Raw genomic sequence first — 18,972 nt, 5'->3', positions numbered from 1 at the left:
CCTGCAGATTAGGGCCTCTCTGAGAGCCTGGGGATGCTCCTCAGCCCTGTGGCCGGTGATACAGCCATGGCTCCGGGGAGCTTCCAAGGCCGAGGCTGAGCCCCATGGCCAAGACCCAGGACTTGCCCTGGGGATTCGAGGGGCTCCCTCCCACAGGGCAAGGAGAGCCCAGGGGCCTCGGAGCTTCCTTCTGCTGGCTTCAGAGTGTTCCTGTTTCCTTGAAGTCTTGGAGGATTAAGGAAGTTAACATTTGCAAAGTGTGTGTTTTTTTAAAAAGTCAGCTAAGGGTGGACCTCCCCGGTGGCGCAGGGTGGCGCAGCGGTTGAGCGCTGGGTTGCGAAGCTGCCTGCATTCTCTGCAGCACCGGTTCGATCCCCGGCTGCTCCCCAGCCACCGGAGGAGGGTCCCACATGGCGCGCAGACCTCTCCTGCCGCCCGCTGCTCCCCTCAGCAGTGTACTTCGGTCCTTCTGCCTGCTCTGCTCCCCGCTCTGGCTCTGGTGAATTCTCTCACCCTCCCGCGCTTCTGGCTGTACCCAGTGCTTGTATAAATAAATAAAAAAAAAAATCTTAAAAAAAAAAGTCAGCTAAGGGCCCCGCTGGTGGCATAGCGGGTTGAGCGCAGCGCTGTGAGGCCATCCCCAGCCTCTGCAGCAGGGATTTCCATCCCACCGGCCAGGGAGATTCCCACAGGGCGCGGCAGACCTCTCCTGTCCCCCCCGCTGCTCCCCTCAGCAGTGCACTTCGGTCCTTCTGCCTGCTCTGATCCCCGCTCAGGCTCTGGTGACTCCTCTCACCCTCCTGCGCCTCTGGCCTATACCCCAGTTCTTGTATAAATAAATAAATCTTTTTTTTTTAAATAAATATATCTTTAAAAAAGTCAGCTAAAACATCCCTTTGCCCTTACACCCCAGAGAGCCTGGAAGAAGGCTTCTCCTGGGCTCCTAGGGCCTGGCCTGTGTGCAGGGGGAGCCTCACAGGCCAGGGGAGGGCAGGACATGGTGCGGGGCAGAGGCCAAGTGCCTGCAGCCTCCTGGGGGCCTGGAGTGCTTTCTGGACCAAGAAGAACAAGTGGGGAGGGGCACTGGGCTGCTGGAGACAGACAAGGGCCCCCATGTGGGCTGGCAGGGTGGAGTCCCCGCCCAGGGGCCACTCTCTCAGCCCCGGGCCTATGGCCATGGGCACCTCTCTGCAGGCAGCGTCCTGGAAGGGGAGTGCCAGGGGTTGCTGCACTACTGCCTGCCCGGACGGCCTCCGCTGGCCACGGGGAGTGCATCTAGGTGTGGGGGGCACTGCTGAAGCTGCCTTCTGGAGCGCCGCTCTGCTTGACTTTGGGAAAAGCGCACTCAGGCGCCCTGCGTCTCCATGGCAATGCCCCCGCAGCGTTCCTAGCACACACGGTGTCTGCACTCCACAGAGAGGGGAGCAGGGCCACCGAGGCCACGCCACCCGCAGGGCCCACAGCAAGCCCCACACCCCCTGGGAGCCCCTCTGGCCCCAGCTAGTGCCCAGTCCCTGAGGGCAGACAGCTGGATCCCACCAGAGCTGGGGAGCTGCCCTGGGGGTGCACAAGAGGGGGTGGGCCTTTGCCAAGACCCCAGAGGCCTTCCCTCTTTCACCCCCTCTGCCTCCTCTCCACCCATGCCCCACAAGCATTGGGGTCCTGGAGCAGCCCGGAGCGGATCACTCTGTCGGCCAGGCCCCCGCAAGAACATCTTCCAGACTGCCTTCCGACTGCGGGGGGCCACAGTGCCTGTGCCCTGCGGCTCGGCTCCCCACTCCCCCACCTCCGAATCAAATCCCATCCTCCGTAAACCATGCCAGCGCCTGCCATGGCTATAGGGCCGGAGGCAGCTTGTGGGCCCAGGAGGTCAGTTCTGGGGCAAGGGATAGGGGTGGCCTGGTGGAAAGAATTCCCTGGAGCCCTACCAGGAGACCTCCCTGAGATGTGGAGGGGGTCCCTGGGGGTGTGGCGGGAAGGGGGCTTTGCCAGCCCTCGGGATTTGTGGGGCACCACCTGCCTGGCCCCTGCAAACACTAGGGGTAAGGCTGCATGCCCCCCCCCCCACGGGAGTCCGCCCCTCCCCAGGCAGCGAGCTGACCCCAGGGCTGCTGCTCCCAAGGGTCCTGGGTGTTGTTCCGCGTTCCCGGGGCCAGAGCCAGGACCTACTCAGGAAGGTTCTATCCCACCTCCAGAACCAATTAGAAATGCAGGTTCTTGGGCCCCACCCCAGAACCATTGAATCTGAAATTCCAGGGCTGAGGCGCAGCAATCTCAGGAGTGAGGCGGGGGCAGAGCGCTGCGAGCCTCAGCCCCCCATCCCCCCTCCCGCGCCCCGGGCCGTGCTGTGGGTGTCCTATCCACCTCATCTGGCCTCCGTGGGCCCTTTTCTGCCTTCCTGGGGGGCCATCCCTTCCAGGGATGCCCCCAGCCGGCTCCCCTTTGACTCCCCTTTTCCTTACGCTCCCCCCCCTTGAATGTCCTTTCACCCACAGGCCCCCCACTGCCATCTTATTCCAGCAGGGAGCCTCCCTGAACCCCCAGTCCAGGCCTTCCCAGAGCCCTTTCCCCCTCGCGGGGCCGGGCGGGCAAGGGGCCCCTCTCTCCCCTGGGGACCCCGGCCAGCGCCTGAGGACGCAGGTGAGCAGGGCCACGAGGACCACAAGGACGCCTGCTTCCCCCAACAAGGCCGCTTCGCCCTGGAATAACCGCCCCGGGAGGACCAGGGCGCCCCAGGACCCGCCGCTGCCCACGCCGCGGCCCGAGGACACAAAGTAACAGGGCGGGAAACAGTAGCCAATTCCAGCCCCCGGGGCGCAGGGGGCGCGGGGGAGGGGGGCCGCGGGACCCCTGGGGAGCAGCCCCCCTTCAGGGTGTCCCCGCTTCCTCCCTGGGGCGCGAGCCCCGGGTCCCGCGTCTCCTGCTCCGGAGGGCTGGAGCCAGGCACAGCCCAGCGCCCTGAAGGTTTCGGGGTGCCTTAGGGGTGGGGGACAGGGACCGAGGAAGGGCCTGGGGAAGGGGTTCAGCGTGCCGGCTGATGCGGGAGCAGACGTGGGGCGCCAGGCCTCCACTTTCTGCACTGGGATCTACGCCGCCCCTGGGGTGCCCTCGCGCGGCGCGGGCCATCCTCGCGCGCTCCGGCCGCCGGACCCCGCCGCGCCGCCCCGGCCCGGCCCCGCCCCCAGCGCTCCGGGCGGCCCGGCTCGGGAGGCGGGGCGGCGCGCGGGCTCAGCCAATCAGCCGCCGGCGTTCGAATTCGCGTCCCGACGGGGCCAATCGCGGGCGGCCGGCGCGGGCGGGGGCGGGGCGGGGCGGGGCGGGGCGGCCCCGCGGCGAGCGCCCCCCGGGCCGGCCAATGGGAGCCCCGGGCGCGTTTGAAAACTCGGGCGGGCGGCGGGGCGGGTCTGCGCCTGCGCGGAGGGCGCGCGCGCTCTGGCCGGCGGGCGCTCGCGCTTCGGCAGCGGCGGCGGCGGGATGGGCAGCGGCGGCGCGATGGGCAGCGGCGGCGGTGAGCGGGGCGCGGGCGGGCGGGCGGGCGGGCGCGGGCGGGCGCGGGGCCTTCGGAGGCAGAGCGGGCCGGGCTCGCGCCCTCCGGCCCGGCGTGCGGCTCGCCCGGACGCGCTGCCCGGCGCGCGGTTTAAATGCCCGGCGGGGCGGGCGCGCCTCGGGGCTGTGCCGCCCGCGCCTGGGCGCCCGGCCTGGAGCCCGGCCGCGGGGAGCTCGGGCGAGCCGCCGGGTCGCTGGGGTCGGGGCCCGCGAGCGCAGCGCTGTCCGCTTGCCGAGGGCCCCCCGCGCCCCGGCCAGGTCCGCGGGAGGGAGGGCGGGTCAGGGACGGGGCGCGCGGCGAGGGCCCTGCCGAGACCTGGGCCTCCCGGGGGCGGAGGGGCCGGGCTTGAGGAGGGGGCGGGCGTGGGGAGAGGACGGGGCAGCTCTGACAGCCCGGCGCCGCGCTCCGGCCTGGCCCCCAAGCCCAGCCTCCGGCCCCCTCCCGCTGCGCACCGAGGCTCCTGCCGCGTTAACTTGGCCCTGGCGCTGCTGGTGGCCGCAGACAGCAGCGGGGCCAGGGCTTCCTGGGGGGGTGCCGGGGCAGCTGCCCTCACCAGCCTCTCTCTCCTGGTTTTCATCTGGGCCCTGGGTCAGAAGCCAAGTTACCTGCCTCCCTGCCTGCACGGTCCCTGAGTAACCCGGTTCTGCTCCTTCTCTGAGTCTTTGGGGTGGAGCTGGGTGGTTCTGGCCGGGCTGCTACATGGCCTTCAGTGCGACTTGGGGTCCCGGCCCCTTTCTGCTCCTCACTGCCCGGCGTGCCCCCAGTGATCCACTGCAGGTGCGCCAAGTGTTTCTGCTATCCTGCGAGGCGGAGAGTGCGAAGGCGGCCCCGGAACCTCACCCTCTTGGGTCTCCCAGAGGATGTGCTCGTCCATGTGCTGAAGTGGCTCTCGGTCGGCGACATCCTGGCCGTGCGAGCTGTAAGTGGCCGCGGGCGCTGTGGGGCCCATGACCTCCATGTCCAAAATCTCAGGACAGAGCCTCACCGATGTGGTGGGTAGGGGCGGGTGGGGTCTTGGCAGAGGCTCGCAGGACAGCCCCTGTGTGGGGCCCACTGGGCCTTGGGACTCTTAACAGAGAAAACTCTCCCGTGGGGGCGGGGGGGAGACTTCCACCTGTTAGGAAACGAGACAGTATCACAGGAAGTAAGACTGTTCTTGGGGACAGGTCCTCCATGATGCTCAGCTCGGGCTGTGGTGGTCAGAGCTGCAGCCTCCCTTGGGCCTGGGCTGCACAGCCAGGCTGCAGTGACCTTCCATGGCTCCCCATTTCCTGGCTCCCAGGGCCACCACCTGTGCCACCAGCACACACCCCAGGTGCTAAGCTGCAGGGGAGGTGGGAGCTCTAGCCCTTGGGATGCGGGCTCCCAGTGCGTGCCAGGCCCTGGCTGCCGAACTCCTGCCCGGCCCCCTCTGGGCCCCAGTGGAGAGGCCACTCTCTCCCCTTGGAGTTAGCCTCGGAGTTGTGCCAGTATGACTGTCCCCGGGAGTTGCAGAGAGACTTCTGGGGCTTCTTCTCTATCCAAGCAGCTGTTGCTCTGACACTGAGCCTGTGGCCTTGCTCTTCGGCAGGGAGGTGCCTGCGAGACCCCAGGAGCGGGCCTTGTGGCTGCCCTATGAGACAACCCTGGTTTGCTCCGCAGGTGCACTCCCACCTGAAGTACCTGGTGGACAACCACGCCAGCGTGTGGGCGTGCGCCAGCTTCCAGGAGCTATGGCCGTCTCCAAAGAACCTAAAGCTCTTTGAAAGGTATGCCAGCTCCTGGGGCGGCCGCTTGGCCTGCCAGTCTGCGTGCTAGCTGGGCCCAAGATCAATTTTCCTCTTGATGTCGCCCCTGCCCATCCCCTGGGAGTGCCTGGGGACTGTCCGCCTCCTCATGAGCTACAACGGCGTCCAGCGCCTTGTCCTCAGTCCCCACCCCAGACACGCGGCTCCGCTCAGTCTTCGGGGTGGTGCCACTGGAGGCCCCCGAGGCTCTGGCTCCCCACATGACCCTAATACTGGTGACCTTTGTGGGCCCTCCCCAGCCCTTGCTTTTTGGATTTCCTTGGTCAATGCCGTGCATAGTCCTGTTGCACCTCCCTCCTGGCGGAGCCCACTCCTGCCAGGGCTGCAGCCCCCTCGTTCAGCAGCTGCCGGCTCAACAAGGTCTGTCCCCCTGGGACCACATTGAGAAAGGCTCGCAGCCTCCAGGCGATGCATCTTGCTGCCCTCATCCACCTAGGAATAGCCAGAGTCAGCGGCCACCAGGGCGCGACGCCCATGCGCCCCACGGGTGGCTTCCTGGCGGTGGACGTGTCTCTACTGAAACACGTTCCACTCGGGTTGGTGGTTGTCACAGGCTCCAGCCGCATGATTCGCTGCTAGCAGCCGGCTGTCAGCCAGGGGCAGTCAGCAGGGGCAGTTCCTGGCGGGGGGCCGTCTCCAGGCTGCCGGAGTCCCTTGCAGTCACCCCAGTGTCCCGCAGCCCTGGCCTGGATGCCAGCAGCCTGCTCTCTGCTCCTGCCTTCCCGGCCAGAGCCTCACATGAAGGGGCTTATGACCTGTTGACCTCTGGGGCTGGGGTCTTTATTTCAAGGCCCGTCCAGGAAGGTTGACATCTGGCCACAGTGCGGTAGATTATCTGTCCCAAAAACACATCACCCTGTTTCACGTACTGTGATCCACATCTGTGGAGTCAAGTCACGCTGTGTTTGGTGTGTTAACGCTGCAGGGCTGCCGAGAAGGGGAACTTTGAGGCTGCTGTGAAGCTGGGCATCGCCTACCTATACAACGAAGGCCGTGAGTCCTGGCGGGCGGGTGGCGGGGCCGAGGCTGCAGTGTCAGAGGCTGCAGCGCCCTAGCCTTGGCGCTGAGCTGCTATCTACCATCACCTAACACCCCTCCCAGAAACCTGTGCCCGGAGCTGCCCCCCAAGGGCCCCATTGATGAGCTATGGTTCTGGAGCTGGGGACAGGCCCTTTCACCCGCCCTTTAGTGTTGACCGGCCAGCTGGGGCTGTGCAGAGGCTGGGGGCTGCCTGGGCCAGCCTGCTCTTCCCCGGCCTCCACCCCTGGGTGACGGCACAGCTGGCTTTTCTGCTTGGCTGCCGGCCTCTGGAACTCTAGGGGGTCAGTGACACGAGTCAGAGCAGGACCTCCTGGCAAGGCCTCTCTTGCCTGTCCGCTTAGCACCCCGAGCGGGCCTGTCTCGGCTTCCAACCGCGCTGTGGTCGAGACCACATGTGTCCCCTCCAGGCTCTGCAGCGGGCGTCAGGGTCCACGCGAGGGCCAGGCAGATGGTCCCACTGCAGTGCCCACCTTGGTTTGTGTCCCACAGTCTCCGTGTCCGATGAGGCGCGGGCCGAGGTGAATGGGCTGAAGGCCTCGCGCTTCTTCAGCCTGGCCGAACGCCTGAGCGCTGGCGCCTCCCCCTTCATCTGGCTGTTCATCCGCCCACCGTGGTCTGTGTCTGGGAGCTGCTGCAAGGCCGTGGTGCATGAGAGCCTGCGGGCGGAGTGCCAGCTGCAGAGGGTGAGCCCGGCGAGGGCGCACAGCTGTGTGGGGGTCCAGGTGGTGGGGGCTGCAAGGTAACCTGCAGGTAAGGCCGAGCCGGCCTGGGGCCATGGGGGCATAGAAAATTGAGGTGCAGACCAGGGCGTCTCCAGCACCTGAGGGGAGCAGGGCCTTGGAAGCAGGCTGGATCCTGCAAGGGGCCCCTGAGAGACGCTGACTGCTAGGCACAGGGTCTGTGCAGCCAGGGGAGCAGGTGGGGGTCAGGGCTGCCAGTGGGTGGGGGCTCCGTGCTGACGTCACATGTCTCACTTCTATCCCAGGCCCACAGGGCATCCATCCTGCACTGCCTGGGCCGAGTGCTGAGTCTCTTTGAGGTGAGTCTGTCCTGTTGGACGGTAGTTTGGTGCGTGCCTGGCTTGGGTGAGCTCGGCAGCCACTCGGCACAGAGGTGTCCACTGTGCGTAGCCTCCTCGCCTGCACCAGGGAGGACGTGGCCATGCAGCAGGGGTGCCAGGGCTTGAGGCAGCCCCAGCCCGCTTGAGGCAGTGCAGAGCCGGCAGAGGCCAGCAGCCACCAGTGCTCTCTCCCGGAGAAGCCTCTGCCCTAGCCTCGAGCACTCGTGTTAGTGATGAGGGCAACTTGAGGGACACGGTGCCAGGATGGCAGTGGGAAGCAGAAGACAAGACCAGACGGCCGCGCTTTTCTAGGATGAGGAGAGGAAGCGGCAGGCCCGGGACCTGTTCGAAGAGTCTGCTAATCACGGGTGTCTAGCGAGCTCGTACCTCCTCTGGGAAAGCGACAGGACGACGGACGTGAGTGGGCCTCGGGGGTTGGTGCCCTCAGGAGCTGGCCCAGCACGTTGTTGGGGGTGAAGGGCTGGGAAAGACGCAGCCGGGGCCTCCTGGGGACTTGGGGGTTTAGCTGGGTTCAGCATTTCCCCCAAGACACAGCCGTGTAAAGGCGCGACTCCTCCATTGGCAGGTGACAGACCCTGGACGGTGCCTCCACAGCTTCCGGAAGCTCAGGGACTACGCTGCCAGAGGCTGTTGGGAGGCACAGGTGAGGGGCCGCAGGGCCTGCCCACACAGATGGGGTCTCGCTGGAGCTGGGCTCCGGGTGCGCCGAGGACAGCCTGCCCTGCCCCCTGCCCTGCCCACCAGCGCCGCCTCACCTTGGGGGTGGATCAGGGCCCACATCTGTTATGTGTCCCAAAGCGAGGGGTTATCCTGCTCATTATGAAAGGGAAATGTGCAGAGAAGTCCCCAAACCAACCACTGGCCACCCCTGGGCTGGGGGGTGAAAGCCAGTCCTCTGGGCTCCCAGCAGCTCTTGCCCACTTGGTCGTGCCATGGGAGAGGGAACTTGAGGAAATGTTGGCAGAGACTTGACTTGGCCAAGGGGCTGCATCCGGCTGTGATGGCAGCTGATGCCCGTCACATGCCTCCTGTCCCTTGACAAGGACATCCTGCGTGATGCATTCAGGAAGGACAAAGCCCCGGCCAGTGATCAAGGCAGGTGCTTACACGGCCTGTGTCTCTGCCCAGCTGTCTCTAGCCAAAGCCTGTGCGCACGGGAGCCAGCTTGGACTAGAGGCCAGGGCGGTCAGCGAGATCGTCTGCCAGCTGTTCCAGGCCTCCCGGGCCGTCAGCAAGCAGCAGGTCTTCTCCGTGCAGAAGGGGCTCAACGACACCATGAGGTGAGCGTGGGGCAGAGCCACAGGGGCCAGAGCGCCCGCCGGCCCCACTGCTGCACGCGTGTGCTCCAAGCCCATGAGGCCTGAGTCGCCAGAGCTTGGAAATTGCCCACCTGCCCCATCGTCTGCTCTCTATTTCCTGCCAGAACATGCAAAGCCTTTCAAGCGTCTTTCTAAAATCATGGGATTTCTGGCCCCAATTTCCGCGGCCACGAGACCACCTTCTTGTCACAACAAACGCTCACGTCTTCTGGCCCTGGAGCTGCCCAGGCCCAGGGCTCATGCCCGGCAGCCCCGCCCAGCCCGAGCTCCTCTGCAGGCCCCTTTTTCTCCGAGGTGTGGCGGTGACACAGAAACCTGAGTGACTCCCCGCAGTGGGGCTCGGGCAGGCTCTGGGGAGGCAGCGGACTGGCCCCGCTGTGCTCCAGGTGCAGCTCAGTGAGCCTTTGGAACGCCGGTCCCTTCCCTGGGCCTGACTCGCCCGCGGCGCAAGCCGGGTGCCCCTCGCCCGCGCACGAGATGACAGCAAGCGCTGAGTCTTGTGGGTGGTGGCCGCAGCCACCTGCCCCCGCCAGAAGGCACGGGCCTGGTCTGCTCGCGGGCCGGGCCACACACAGCTGACCACTAGCTCGCTCCCCTGCCCCGGCGGGAGGGGGCGGCCTGGGCCTCGCCCTGGTGGTCAGGCTGCGGCTTCCTGCAGGTATATCCTGATCGATTGGCTGGTGGAAGTGGCCACCATGAAGGACTTCACGAGCCTGTGCCTGCACCTGACGGTGGAGTGCGTGGACCGGTACCTGCGGCGGCGGCTGGTGCCCCGCTACCGGCTCCAGCTGCTGGGCATCGCCTGCATGGTCATCTGCACCCGGTGAGGACCCCTGCTCCGGCTGCCGGGAAGTGAGGCACGCTGGACGTGGGTGCCTGCCCAGACTGGCAGCCTTCCCTAGCCCCCAGGACAGCTGCCTGGCCAGGTGCTCCAGGCTGGCCAGCAAGCAGCAGCACCTGCCCTGCCCCCACCCGTCTCAGCCCCCGCACCTGGCGTCCCACCCAGCCTTGCCCCTGCTGAGCCGGCAGCATAGGTGGGAGATGCAGAGCCGCGGACAGAGGGGCCTTGGGCCTGGCCCATGACCCTGTGGGGGTTGGGGTTGCTGGCGGGGGCAGAGAACAGGACAAGCATCTGCTTGGGGCGACCGCGGCATCTGGCTGGGCACACCCACTGCCCGCCCTCTGGCCCCGAGCTGGGGCTTCCCTGTTCTGGGGTCCTGCCACCATCCTCGCCCACAGGACGGCACAGGCAGGCGCTCTCTCCTTTGTCCTGACGAGCAGTGGATGACCCAGCTCCCTGTCCCACCCTTCACACCACAGCAGGGGCACAGCCTGCAGGGACCCCAGGGGTCTTGGCGCTGAGCCCTGCCCTCGCTGCAGGTTTATCAGCAGAGAGATCCTGACCATCCGGGAGGCCGTGTGGCTCACGGACAACACGTACAAGTACGAGGACCTGGTGCGGATGATGGGCGAGGTCATCTCCGCCCTGGAGGGCAGGATCCGAGTAAGCCCCCCCCCCATGGGGCCGCTCCACGGCTAGAGGGGCCAGCGGGGCTCCCTGCATGCCCCGGGGCTGGGCTGGCTTATGGGGTGCTGTTGGTGAGACCCCGCCTCCCAGTCGGTGGCGGCTGAGCCCCCACGTCGCCCCCTAACTCAGGTCCCCACCGTGGTGGATTACAAGGAGGTCCTGCTGGCGCTGGTCCCTGAGGCCCCCCGTACCCAGCACCTGTGCAGCTTCCTGTGTGAGCTGTCCCTGCTGCACACCGGCCTGGCCGCCTACGCCCCCGCCCGCCTGGCCGCTGCTGCCCTGCTGCTAGCCAGGCTGACGCACGGCCAGAGTAAGGAGCCCCTTGGTGCCTGGCTCGGGGATCTGTGCACACCGGTGTTGGTGGAGGGAGGAGAGGGCGCACGTCTGTCACCTGGGCAAGAGACCCTGGACCAGGACCGGCCTCCACAGGGTGGGGCGGGTGCCTGTGTGTGGGTTGTGTTCAACCCGGGCTCCAGAAAACTGGGAACCTGGGGGCAGGCGGGCAGGAGCCGGCGGGAACAGCACCCCCATTCCTGCCTCCTCTCCCCCCCAGCACAGCCCTGGCCCACGCGCCTGTGGGACCTTACTGGGTTCTCCTGTGAAGACCTCACGCCCTGTGTCCTGAGCCTGCATCAGAAGTGGTGAGCCCCCGCTGCCCCTCAGGGCCCCTGAGCCCCTCCCGCATCCTAGCTGAGGAGGCAGGACGTCCCGGGGCCCTGCCCCATCCCATGGACCAGGGGATCTTTCTTTCCACGGAGCACGAGCTGTTCTCTGGCTCGGGGCCGCTCACAGGGCCCCCGCACACCCGCTGAGGCCGGCCTCCATCCTCCCGGCCCAGGGCCCTCCTCCGTCTGCCTCACCTGCGGCTTCCAGGGCCCAGGCTATCCCTGCGGGGGGTCCAGGGCAGGCCCCTCTTCCTGGCGTGCATCCCGGTTGGCCCTCAGGGTGGACCAGGCCCCAGTCGTTCCAGCAGAGCCCGGGCCAGCCTGGCTGTGCCTGATCCTCCGTCCCCCCTGGCCCTCAAGGCTCTGCCACTGCTGCCGTGGCCACTCCCTGGCCACCTCGGGACCTGTGGCTCCCACGTCTCCCTCCCAGGACAGGCTGGAACTGAGAAAGGCACTGGCCCCTTAATGACCCATGTGCCACCCCCTACATGCTCACACTCCAGCCACAGCCCGGGCGCCCCGCACTCCCCCGCCACGGGCCCGACCTCATGGCCAATGCCCGCCCCTGGCTCCCGCAGTTGCTGGCTCTCCCCACCCCATAGCTATCCTGAGTTCCTTTTACTTCAAGCCAGACCGATTGGAAACGCGTATACAGGTTACACCTCATCTGGCGTACAGTTCAGCGGGTGGGTCCGCGCCCGGCCAGCGTGTTAACTGCCCGCAAAAGAAGCCGCACCCTCACCTTTCAGCGGGAGGCGGTGCTCCTCCCCTGGCATGCCCGTCTGGACACCTTTAGCGCCGGGACCCTGCTACCTGGGCCCCTGGCCGTGGCACCGTGCCGTGAGCATGCTGGCCAGCTGGCACAGCTGGGGTGCAGCCCAGGCAGGGCTGCTGGTCCCCTTACAACTGCGGGCCTAGCTGCTGGGGGGATGCCGACCCCGTGTCCTGGGGCCGGGGCACCCACATGCTATGCCCTCCCACCCCCTGACATGTTCTCCGCCTGCAGCTTCCACGACGATGCCCCCAAGGACTACAGACAGGTCTCCCTGACGGCCGTGAAGCAGCGGTTTGAGGACAAGCGCTATGGGGAGATCAGCCAGGAGGAGGTGCGTCCCGCCCTGCTGCTTGGGGTGTCAGGTGGGCGGGTGCGTCCCCAGATTCCCCCCTGACCTGCTCCCTCTCAGGTGCTGAGCTTTGGCCAGGTGTGTGCGGCCCTGGGCGTGAAACACGAGAGCCCTGAGCCGGCGTCTTTCCTCAGCGCCGGGGAGATCCAGGCCTTCCTCAGCTCCCCCTCCGGAAGGAGAACCAAGCGGTTAGTATCCCGGCCTGGCCATCACCCCAGCCCCCAGGGGCACCCTCCGTGCAGGGAGGCCTGACCCCGGCCTGTCGGGGGCCCTTCCTGGGCCCGCCTGGGTCTCCCGGCCTCACCTCCTGGAGAGCCCCCCGCACCCCTGCCTGTCACCGGGTCCCTCCCCCGGCAGGAAGCGGGAGAACGGCCCCCACGAGGACCGCGGCAGCTTCGTCACCACGCCCACTGCAGAGCTGTCCAGCCAGGAGGACACCCTGCTGGGCAGTTTCCTGGACTGGAGCCTGGACTACTGCTCGGGCTATGAGGGCGACCAGGAGAGCGAGGGCGAGAAGGAGGGCGATGGTGAGTGCAGGGTGGGGGTGAGGGCTCCCGGCGTGGGGGCGCAGGGGCTCTCAGAGCATTGTGTGACCTGCTGTTGGGGCTCTGCCCACGCATCCCCAGAGCAGCCAGGCCTCCCTGCTGCCTCCAGGCCTCCCCCACTGGCTTCCGTGCCCTCCCACGAGTCATGCTGGCGGCTTGGAGGAGGGCGGCATGGGGGACGGACGGGAAGGTGGTGGCCGGGCGCCTGGGAGCCGGCCCTGGCTGGGCCGGGGCTGCGCTGACCCTGACCGCCCCCTCCCGCAGTGACGGCCCCCAGTGGTGTGCTTGACGTCACCGTGGTCTACCTGAACCCCGAGCAGCACTGCTGCCAGGACTCCAGCGACGAGGAGGCCTGCCCAGAAGATGCGGGAGGCCCAGACTTGCCCGCCTTGGGGTCGGGCACCCAGATGCCTACCTCCCCGGAGCCCCAGCCGCCTGCCTACAGCAGGAGGGAACCGGGCAGGGACCTCACCACCTCAGGGTACTCCTCCGTCAGCGGCTCTGGGAGTCCCCTGCCACCTACCTCAGCGCCGTCCCCGGGCAGCGACTCACGCGCCCGGCCTTGCCACCACCCTGCCAGGAAGTCGTGTCTGCAGTGTCGCTCCCCAGGCTCCCCGGACGGCAGTCTCCCCCCGCGCCGGGTGAAGAGGAAGAACCTGCCCCCCCGCAGCGTGGAGGGGGAGGTGGACATGGGCTTCCTACGGCTGTGAGCCTTTGGCGGGCCCTGGAGACGTGCGCACATGCCCAGGGTGCCAGGTGTCTGTCTTGGGGCATCACATGACCCTTCAGAATGTCTGGTCAGAATGGGAAGCCGGGGTCCTCTGGGAGCCCAGCCTCCGCACCATCCTGCCGCCCCTAGCAAGATCTTTCTGTCCTCTCCGTGTCTGTCCTGCTTCCTGTCCCGGCTGGGTGCGGGCCCTGGCCGCCTGGGCCCTGGGGCGCCCCTCCTCCGCGGGCCTGCTCCCCGTAGCGCCTGTGTGCCCCCCACTGTGGTCTGTCTGTCCCCGACTGTCTGTGTCGATGTCTCCGTGCACTGAATTTCTGGCCACTTCTTTTCCTGTCTTCGTGTCCATCCTTCATTCTTCTGGGAGGAGAGCAAAGGTGTGTTTTGAATAGAAGATGCTGAATAAAAAAAGCCTACAGATCCTTAACATTGTTTAGACCCAACTAAAGAAAAACCTGGCTCCAGGCCCCAGGGCTGTCACTTGCAACTGTGCTCCCAGGGCGCTGAGCCAGGAGAGCAGGCGTCTCGAGGCGGGACAGCCATCTCGGGCTCCGCAGGCTCGCTGGACGGAAGCGCCCTGCCCTCCCCTCCCCTGGTGTGTAAAGACGAGCCAGCCTCAGGGACCCCTGGCCCCCAAAACCTGCCCCTGCCCCTTCCTAGGGGTCAGTACTGGCACCTGCTGTCAGTTTTATGTCCTCTTGAAATGCCAGATCCACTTGGCCAGGGGTGTCCCCAAATGTTTTTGAACCAGAACTGCCGGGACGTGGTGGTCCTGTGGACGGTGGCTTTCTGGGTGCCTGCGTGTGCATGCGTGCATGTGTGTGTGTGCGCGTGTGCATGTGCGCGCTCTCTGATGTCTCGTGGTAGCTGTCATTTTGGGACGGAGACTTCTGACCCCCCAGTGGGCATGGGGGGTGAGGGGACCTGGGTGCGGGGACGGCAAACCTCTCCCGTCGGCACTGCACCAGGGCACGAGAGCCTGTTTCCTCATCTGTAAGATGGGCCGTGGTACCTACCTCACAGGGGTGTTGTGAGGATTAAATGTGATGAGGACAGCGACATGTGCCCCGTGTCTTCCTGAGCGGCGACCCGTGCCTGCGGGCAGAGCCGGGCTCACAGAACCTCATGCTGGGTTGCGGCCCGGTTCCCACCCCCGCCTGTGCACATCCCTTGGGGCCCTGCCTTCCACACCACTCCCACCAGCTAGGGACTGGCCCCCAATGCCCCAGGTGTCCCCGGGGTCCTGTCCTGCCCCCATGGGCGCCCGCTCCAGGCCAGCCTCCAGTGGCTCTGGGGACGGGCTCTGCCGCCCCACCCCCGGGGCTTCAGCTCCCAGCCCTCGCCGGCCGGGGTCTGGCACATCCGCCCCTCCAGGGCCCACTGCCCCATCGGCCGTGTCCTGGCCGCACGGCGCTGCCCAGGCGCCCACCTGGTGTCCCGAAGCCCCCAACCCTCCGGCCTCTCCCCGCCCACGCGGGCCGCCGCCCTCCGGGCTGTTCCCAGGCAACAGGCTTCCCGGCTCCCGGCCGCCTCAGGGCACCTTTGCTGCCCAAGGGGAGGCCGCCGCCGAGGCGCCGCCGGGGCCAGCGGGAGGAGGGCGGGCGCGGCCTGCGGCCCCCAGCCCCGCCCGACGGCGCGCGGGAGCCCGGGGGCGGGGCTGGGCGTGGGGGCGGGGCTGGCTTGGGGGCGGGGCGGGGATTGGAGGGTGGGGCGGGTTTAGGGCGGGGCTGGGCTTGGGGCGGACCGGGGATTGGAAGGCGGCCCGGAAGGGGCGGGATCATGCCAGGAAGGGGCGGGGCTTTCCACCGGCGGCAAATCCGAGGAGCGGCCGCCGCGTCCATGCTGCCCGCGGGCTGCTCGCGCCGGTGGGGCCCGGGCGGCGGGCGGCGGGCGGCGGGCGGCGGGCGGCGGGCGGCGGGGCCCGCCCGGCTGGGCTGCGGGCTGACCCGCCGCTGCGTCCCTCCCAGGCTGCTGGCCGAGCTCCGGGGCGCCCTGGACGCCTGCGCCGAGCGGCAGCGGCAGCTGGAGCGGAGCCTGCGCGTCTGCCGGCGGCTGCTGCGGGCCTGGTACGCGAACCCGGGCCCGGCCCGGCCTCCCGCCGGCTGCGAGGCCGCGCGGCTCGAGGCGCCACCCGGCGGGGGCCCCTGGGCCCAGGGCCTGCCCCCGGCGAGCCGCGGCCTCCGTGTTTCTTCCCAGGGAGCCCGCGGAAGCCGCGGCCCCGGAGCCAGGCCCGGGCCCCGCAGCGGAGGAGGAGGACTCGCCTGCAGGTAAGCCGCGGCCTGCAGGTAAGCCGCGGCCCGCAGCCCTCCGCCTGGCCTGCGCGCGGCACCGGTGGCAGCCGCCCCTCCGCGGACAGCGCGCGGCCGCTGCAGGACTCTTGGCCTTCGCAGGGGCCGCGCCCAGCCCGCGAGACCTCGAGGAGCTGGAGCTGCTGACGCGCGCCCTGGAGAGGGCCGCGCGCGTCCGGAAGGGCGTCTCTAAGGCTGGAGAAAGGGACCCGGGCCCCTGCCCGAAGCCTGGGTCCGGGGCTGCGGCTCCCGCCTCCCCGGCCTCTGCCCCACCCAGGGCCTCAGGCCCCCGTGGCAGCGGAGCTTCAGAGGCGAGACCCCGCAGGGGCATCCTGCAGACCCAGCTGCCTGTCTCGACATCCCAGCGCCGGCTTCTGTCAGCCAGGGGGCAGCCCGGCGTGGGGAGACCCGCCCGGCCCCCACCAGCCCTCAGGGACCAACAGACAGCCTCGCCGGCCCTAGAAGCTTTCACGCTCAAGGAGAAGGGGTAGGTGCCCCAAACTCTCACTGGCGGGCCCCGCCTCACTCCCTGGCGACAGCAGGAGTCCAGGAATCAGGGTGACAGCAGGATGTTGAGCTGGACGCCGGCCGGGGAGCCTCGAGCCTGGCAGCTGGCAGCAGGCACAGCAGCAGCGCAAGGGCCCACCTGCTCTCTCCTCTGCTGCCAGCGGCGTGTCCTCTGGCCCTCGCAGTCGAGGGCTCCAGCTCAGCCCCGGAGAGCCTGGCCCTGCTCGAGGTGCCTGTGTTCTGTGCCGGGCTGGCACCCCTGCCTCTCCAAGTCCGGGGGGCAGGTGTCAGCCACATCCCTGACTCTGACCTGAGCAAGGAACAGGGCCTGAGCCGCCAGAAGGAGGCTGGAGCCCCCCCTGACCCAGGCTTCCCTGCAGGACCCTGTTGCAGCTGCCCGTGGCCTTCAGGAAGGCGGCTGCTCAGAATTCCCGGTGAGGCTGTCTCGCGGCTGGGTGGCAGTGGGGGGCCGCTGGGGGTTGGGGACAACGAGGAGGCCAGGGCGTCCCACCGGCTGGGCTGGGCTGGGGATGCTTTTCCCGGGGGCCTCTGCTTTCTTTCCAGGGGGCGGGGGACACTGCATGTTGAGAGCCCACCCAGTTGGGACCGCCAGCCACCTCAGGTGCCCAGCCCAGCCGCTCACAGACAGCGTCTCGAGGCCCGGTGTCCTCCCTGTGCATGGCCTAGGCTTGCGGCTTGGTGCAGGTGCTGTGGGCTCCCAGAAGCTCTTGTCATTCTTCCTGGCCAGCACTGCCCCGGCCTCTCCCTGCTCCCTTGAATTCTCTCCTGGTGTTTCCCAGAGCAGCAAGGTCTGTCCCATAAAAGTGGACAGTGTCCTCTCGGCCCCCAAGGCTCCTAGACCCCCACTGGCATTCAGCAGAGTCTGACTCCTAGGCTGGGGCCCCTCCCCGACCCTCGCCTACCTCCTGAGACCCAGCCCCGGCAGCTGGGGTAACCACCTCCCCCTGGCTCCTGGGCCCCTGTGTGCCTCCCAGCCTATGGGCGCAGCTCAGCTCTACCCAGCCCAGTGACTCTGCAGGTGCCGCCGCCACCACCAAAGCACAGTTCCTCCAGAAGATGCAGGCTTCAGTATCCTCGCCGGGCCCTGGGGAGGGGGCGGACCCTGCCTCCAGGCCTGTGGGGCTGAGGAGCAGCTCCAGAAAGAGCCCTCCTTCGGGGAGGGCGGGACCTGTCCGCAGCGGAGTTTTCCTGACCGGTCCAGTCAGGCCGGCCCAGCCCCAGGGGCCCTGGGCTCAGTACCGAGGAGGTGCAGGCAGAAGTGGGGCGCCTGCAGAAGGCCTGCTCGCTACTGAAGCTGCGCATGAGGGAAGAGCTCGTGGCAGGTCAGGGCGCCCTGAGAGTGGGAAGTCGGGCGTGGGATGGGCTTCAGGACTGGCTGGGACCAGCCCACCCCCGCCTCTGCACAGACCCGGTGGACTGGACGCAGGAGTACCGCAGCCTGCTCACCCTGGAGGGGCTGCAGGCCCTGGCTGGGCAGTGTCTGCACAGGCTGCAGGAGCTGCGCGTGGGTAAGACCCCCCCGCTTGAGCCATGCTGAAGTTGGGGCGGCAGGAGCAGGGGACTGTAGCCCAGTAGTACAGGAGTCAGAGGTGCTGGCAGGGGACTGGCCCAGGAGGCAGAGACTGCGGCCCCTGGAGGCTGGAGGGGTGAGCCGCAGCTGCCCCATTGGGCCACATCCCCCTCCACAGCAGTGACGGAGCAGCAGCTGGAGTCATGGCCTGAGGGGAGCCCCTCCAGCGCCCCAGCCCCCTGTGGAGGGGGCGCAGACCCCATCTGGAGCCCCCCGCTGCTGCTGTACTCGAGCACCAGGGAGCTGCAGACCCTGGCAGCCCTCCAGCTGCGGGTGGCCACGCTGGAGCAGCAGATACACCTGGAGAAGGTGCTTCCCGAGCAGGGCAGGGGGCGGGACGGGAGCCACCACGTGAAGACACAGATTCTGGGGCCTGTTGAGGTTTCAGCTTCCAGAGCTTGCCTGCACCTTCCCAGAGACTAAGGGGCGCTGAGGGGGACTGGGTGCCCGTGGGCTCGTGCCAGACTCAGGGCAGCTGGGGGGCAGGGCTTGGAACTCGGTGGCCTTACACCCCACCCTAGGGGCACCTTCCCCCTGGGCCTGTCTGGCCCTGGTCTGATTGCCTGAGGCCTGTGCCCTGCACACCCTAGGTCCTGATGGAGGAGCTCCTCCCACTGGTGAGGGCACCGGAGCCGCCCCTGGTGCTGTGCCGGGCTGTGCACAGCCTGCTCTGTGAGGGGGGCCAGCACTTCCCGTCTGTCCTGTGGGACCCGCCCGCTGACTGAGACCCTGCAGACCCTAAGCCCCTCCCTGCCTGGAACTCTGGCTGGGGAATCCCACTGGCTCCCTGGGGAGAGGGCTTCTGTGGGGCGGCCTTCGCACCTCCTGAGGGACCTCAGGCCCTTTTCTGGGCAGTATACCTGCTGATGGTGCTCGGTGCGGCCTCCTGAGACCCGCAGGCCTCTCAGCTACCTGTTTTCGCTCTTTCAAAGCCATTAACACTTCAGGGCCAAGAGCCTCCCTGGTGGTGCAGGGGTTAAGTCTTAGCACTATCGAGCTATCAGCGGTCACTGGAGCCTGGGTCTGATCCACAGACCCCGGCCAGGGAGCTGCCCACATGGCTCAGCAGACCCCGCCTGTCCCCCCGCTGCTCCCCTCGGCAGTGTATCTCAGTAGATCTGCCTGTTTCTGGTGAATCCTCTCACCCCTACACTCTGGCCTGTACCCCAGTTCTTGTATGCATAAGTAAATCTTTAAAAAAAAAAAGGACTTTAGGGCAGAGTCT

At 67.7% G+C, this 18,972-nt stretch overlaps 2 protein-coding genes across 2 annotated transcripts; both read left to right on the top strand.

Moving 5' to 3' along the window:
* Positions 1-3,492: 3,492 nt before the first annotated feature.
* CCNF (cyclin F) lies at positions 3,493-13,347 on the top strand (the record flags this gene model as incomplete). Its single annotated transcript, XM_084250267.1, has 17 exons — positions 3,493-3,508; positions 4,312-4,466; positions 5,189-5,295; positions 6,260-6,327; positions 6,865-7,058; positions 7,361-7,414; positions 7,748-7,852; positions 8,022-8,099; positions 8,585-8,736; positions 9,434-9,598; positions 10,156-10,279; positions 10,433-10,613; positions 10,857-10,944; positions 11,975-12,074; positions 12,153-12,280; positions 12,450-12,619; positions 12,902-13,347. 17 exons carry the CDS (start codon positions 3,493-3,495, stop codon positions 13,345-13,347), a joined length of 2,331 nt encoding a protein of 776 aa, XP_084106393.1.
* Positions 13,348-15,200: 1,853 nt separating this feature from the next.
* Positions 15,201-18,472, top strand: TEDC2 (tubulin epsilon and delta complex 2; the record flags this gene model as incomplete). The annotated part of the gene is made up of 10 exons (XM_084250266.1): positions 15,201-15,226; positions 15,329-15,427; positions 15,558-15,628; positions 15,752-16,136; positions 16,537-16,590; positions 17,152-17,245; positions 17,379-17,499; positions 17,584-17,685; positions 17,866-18,056; positions 18,338-18,472. 10 exons carry the CDS (start codon positions 15,201-15,203, stop codon positions 18,470-18,472), a joined length of 1,278 nt encoding a protein of 425 aa, XP_084106392.1.
* Positions 18,473-18,972: the final 500 nt, after the last annotated feature.

The sequence above is a fragment of the Talpa europaea genome (assembly GCF_964194135.1).
Source record: "Talpa europaea genome assembly, chromosome: 12".
NCBI lineage: Eukaryota > Metazoa > Chordata > Mammalia > Eulipotyphla > Talpidae > Talpa > Talpa europaea.
Note: the sequence above shows the minus strand (reverse complement) of the source record. Positions and strands in the feature narration are given on the sequence as shown.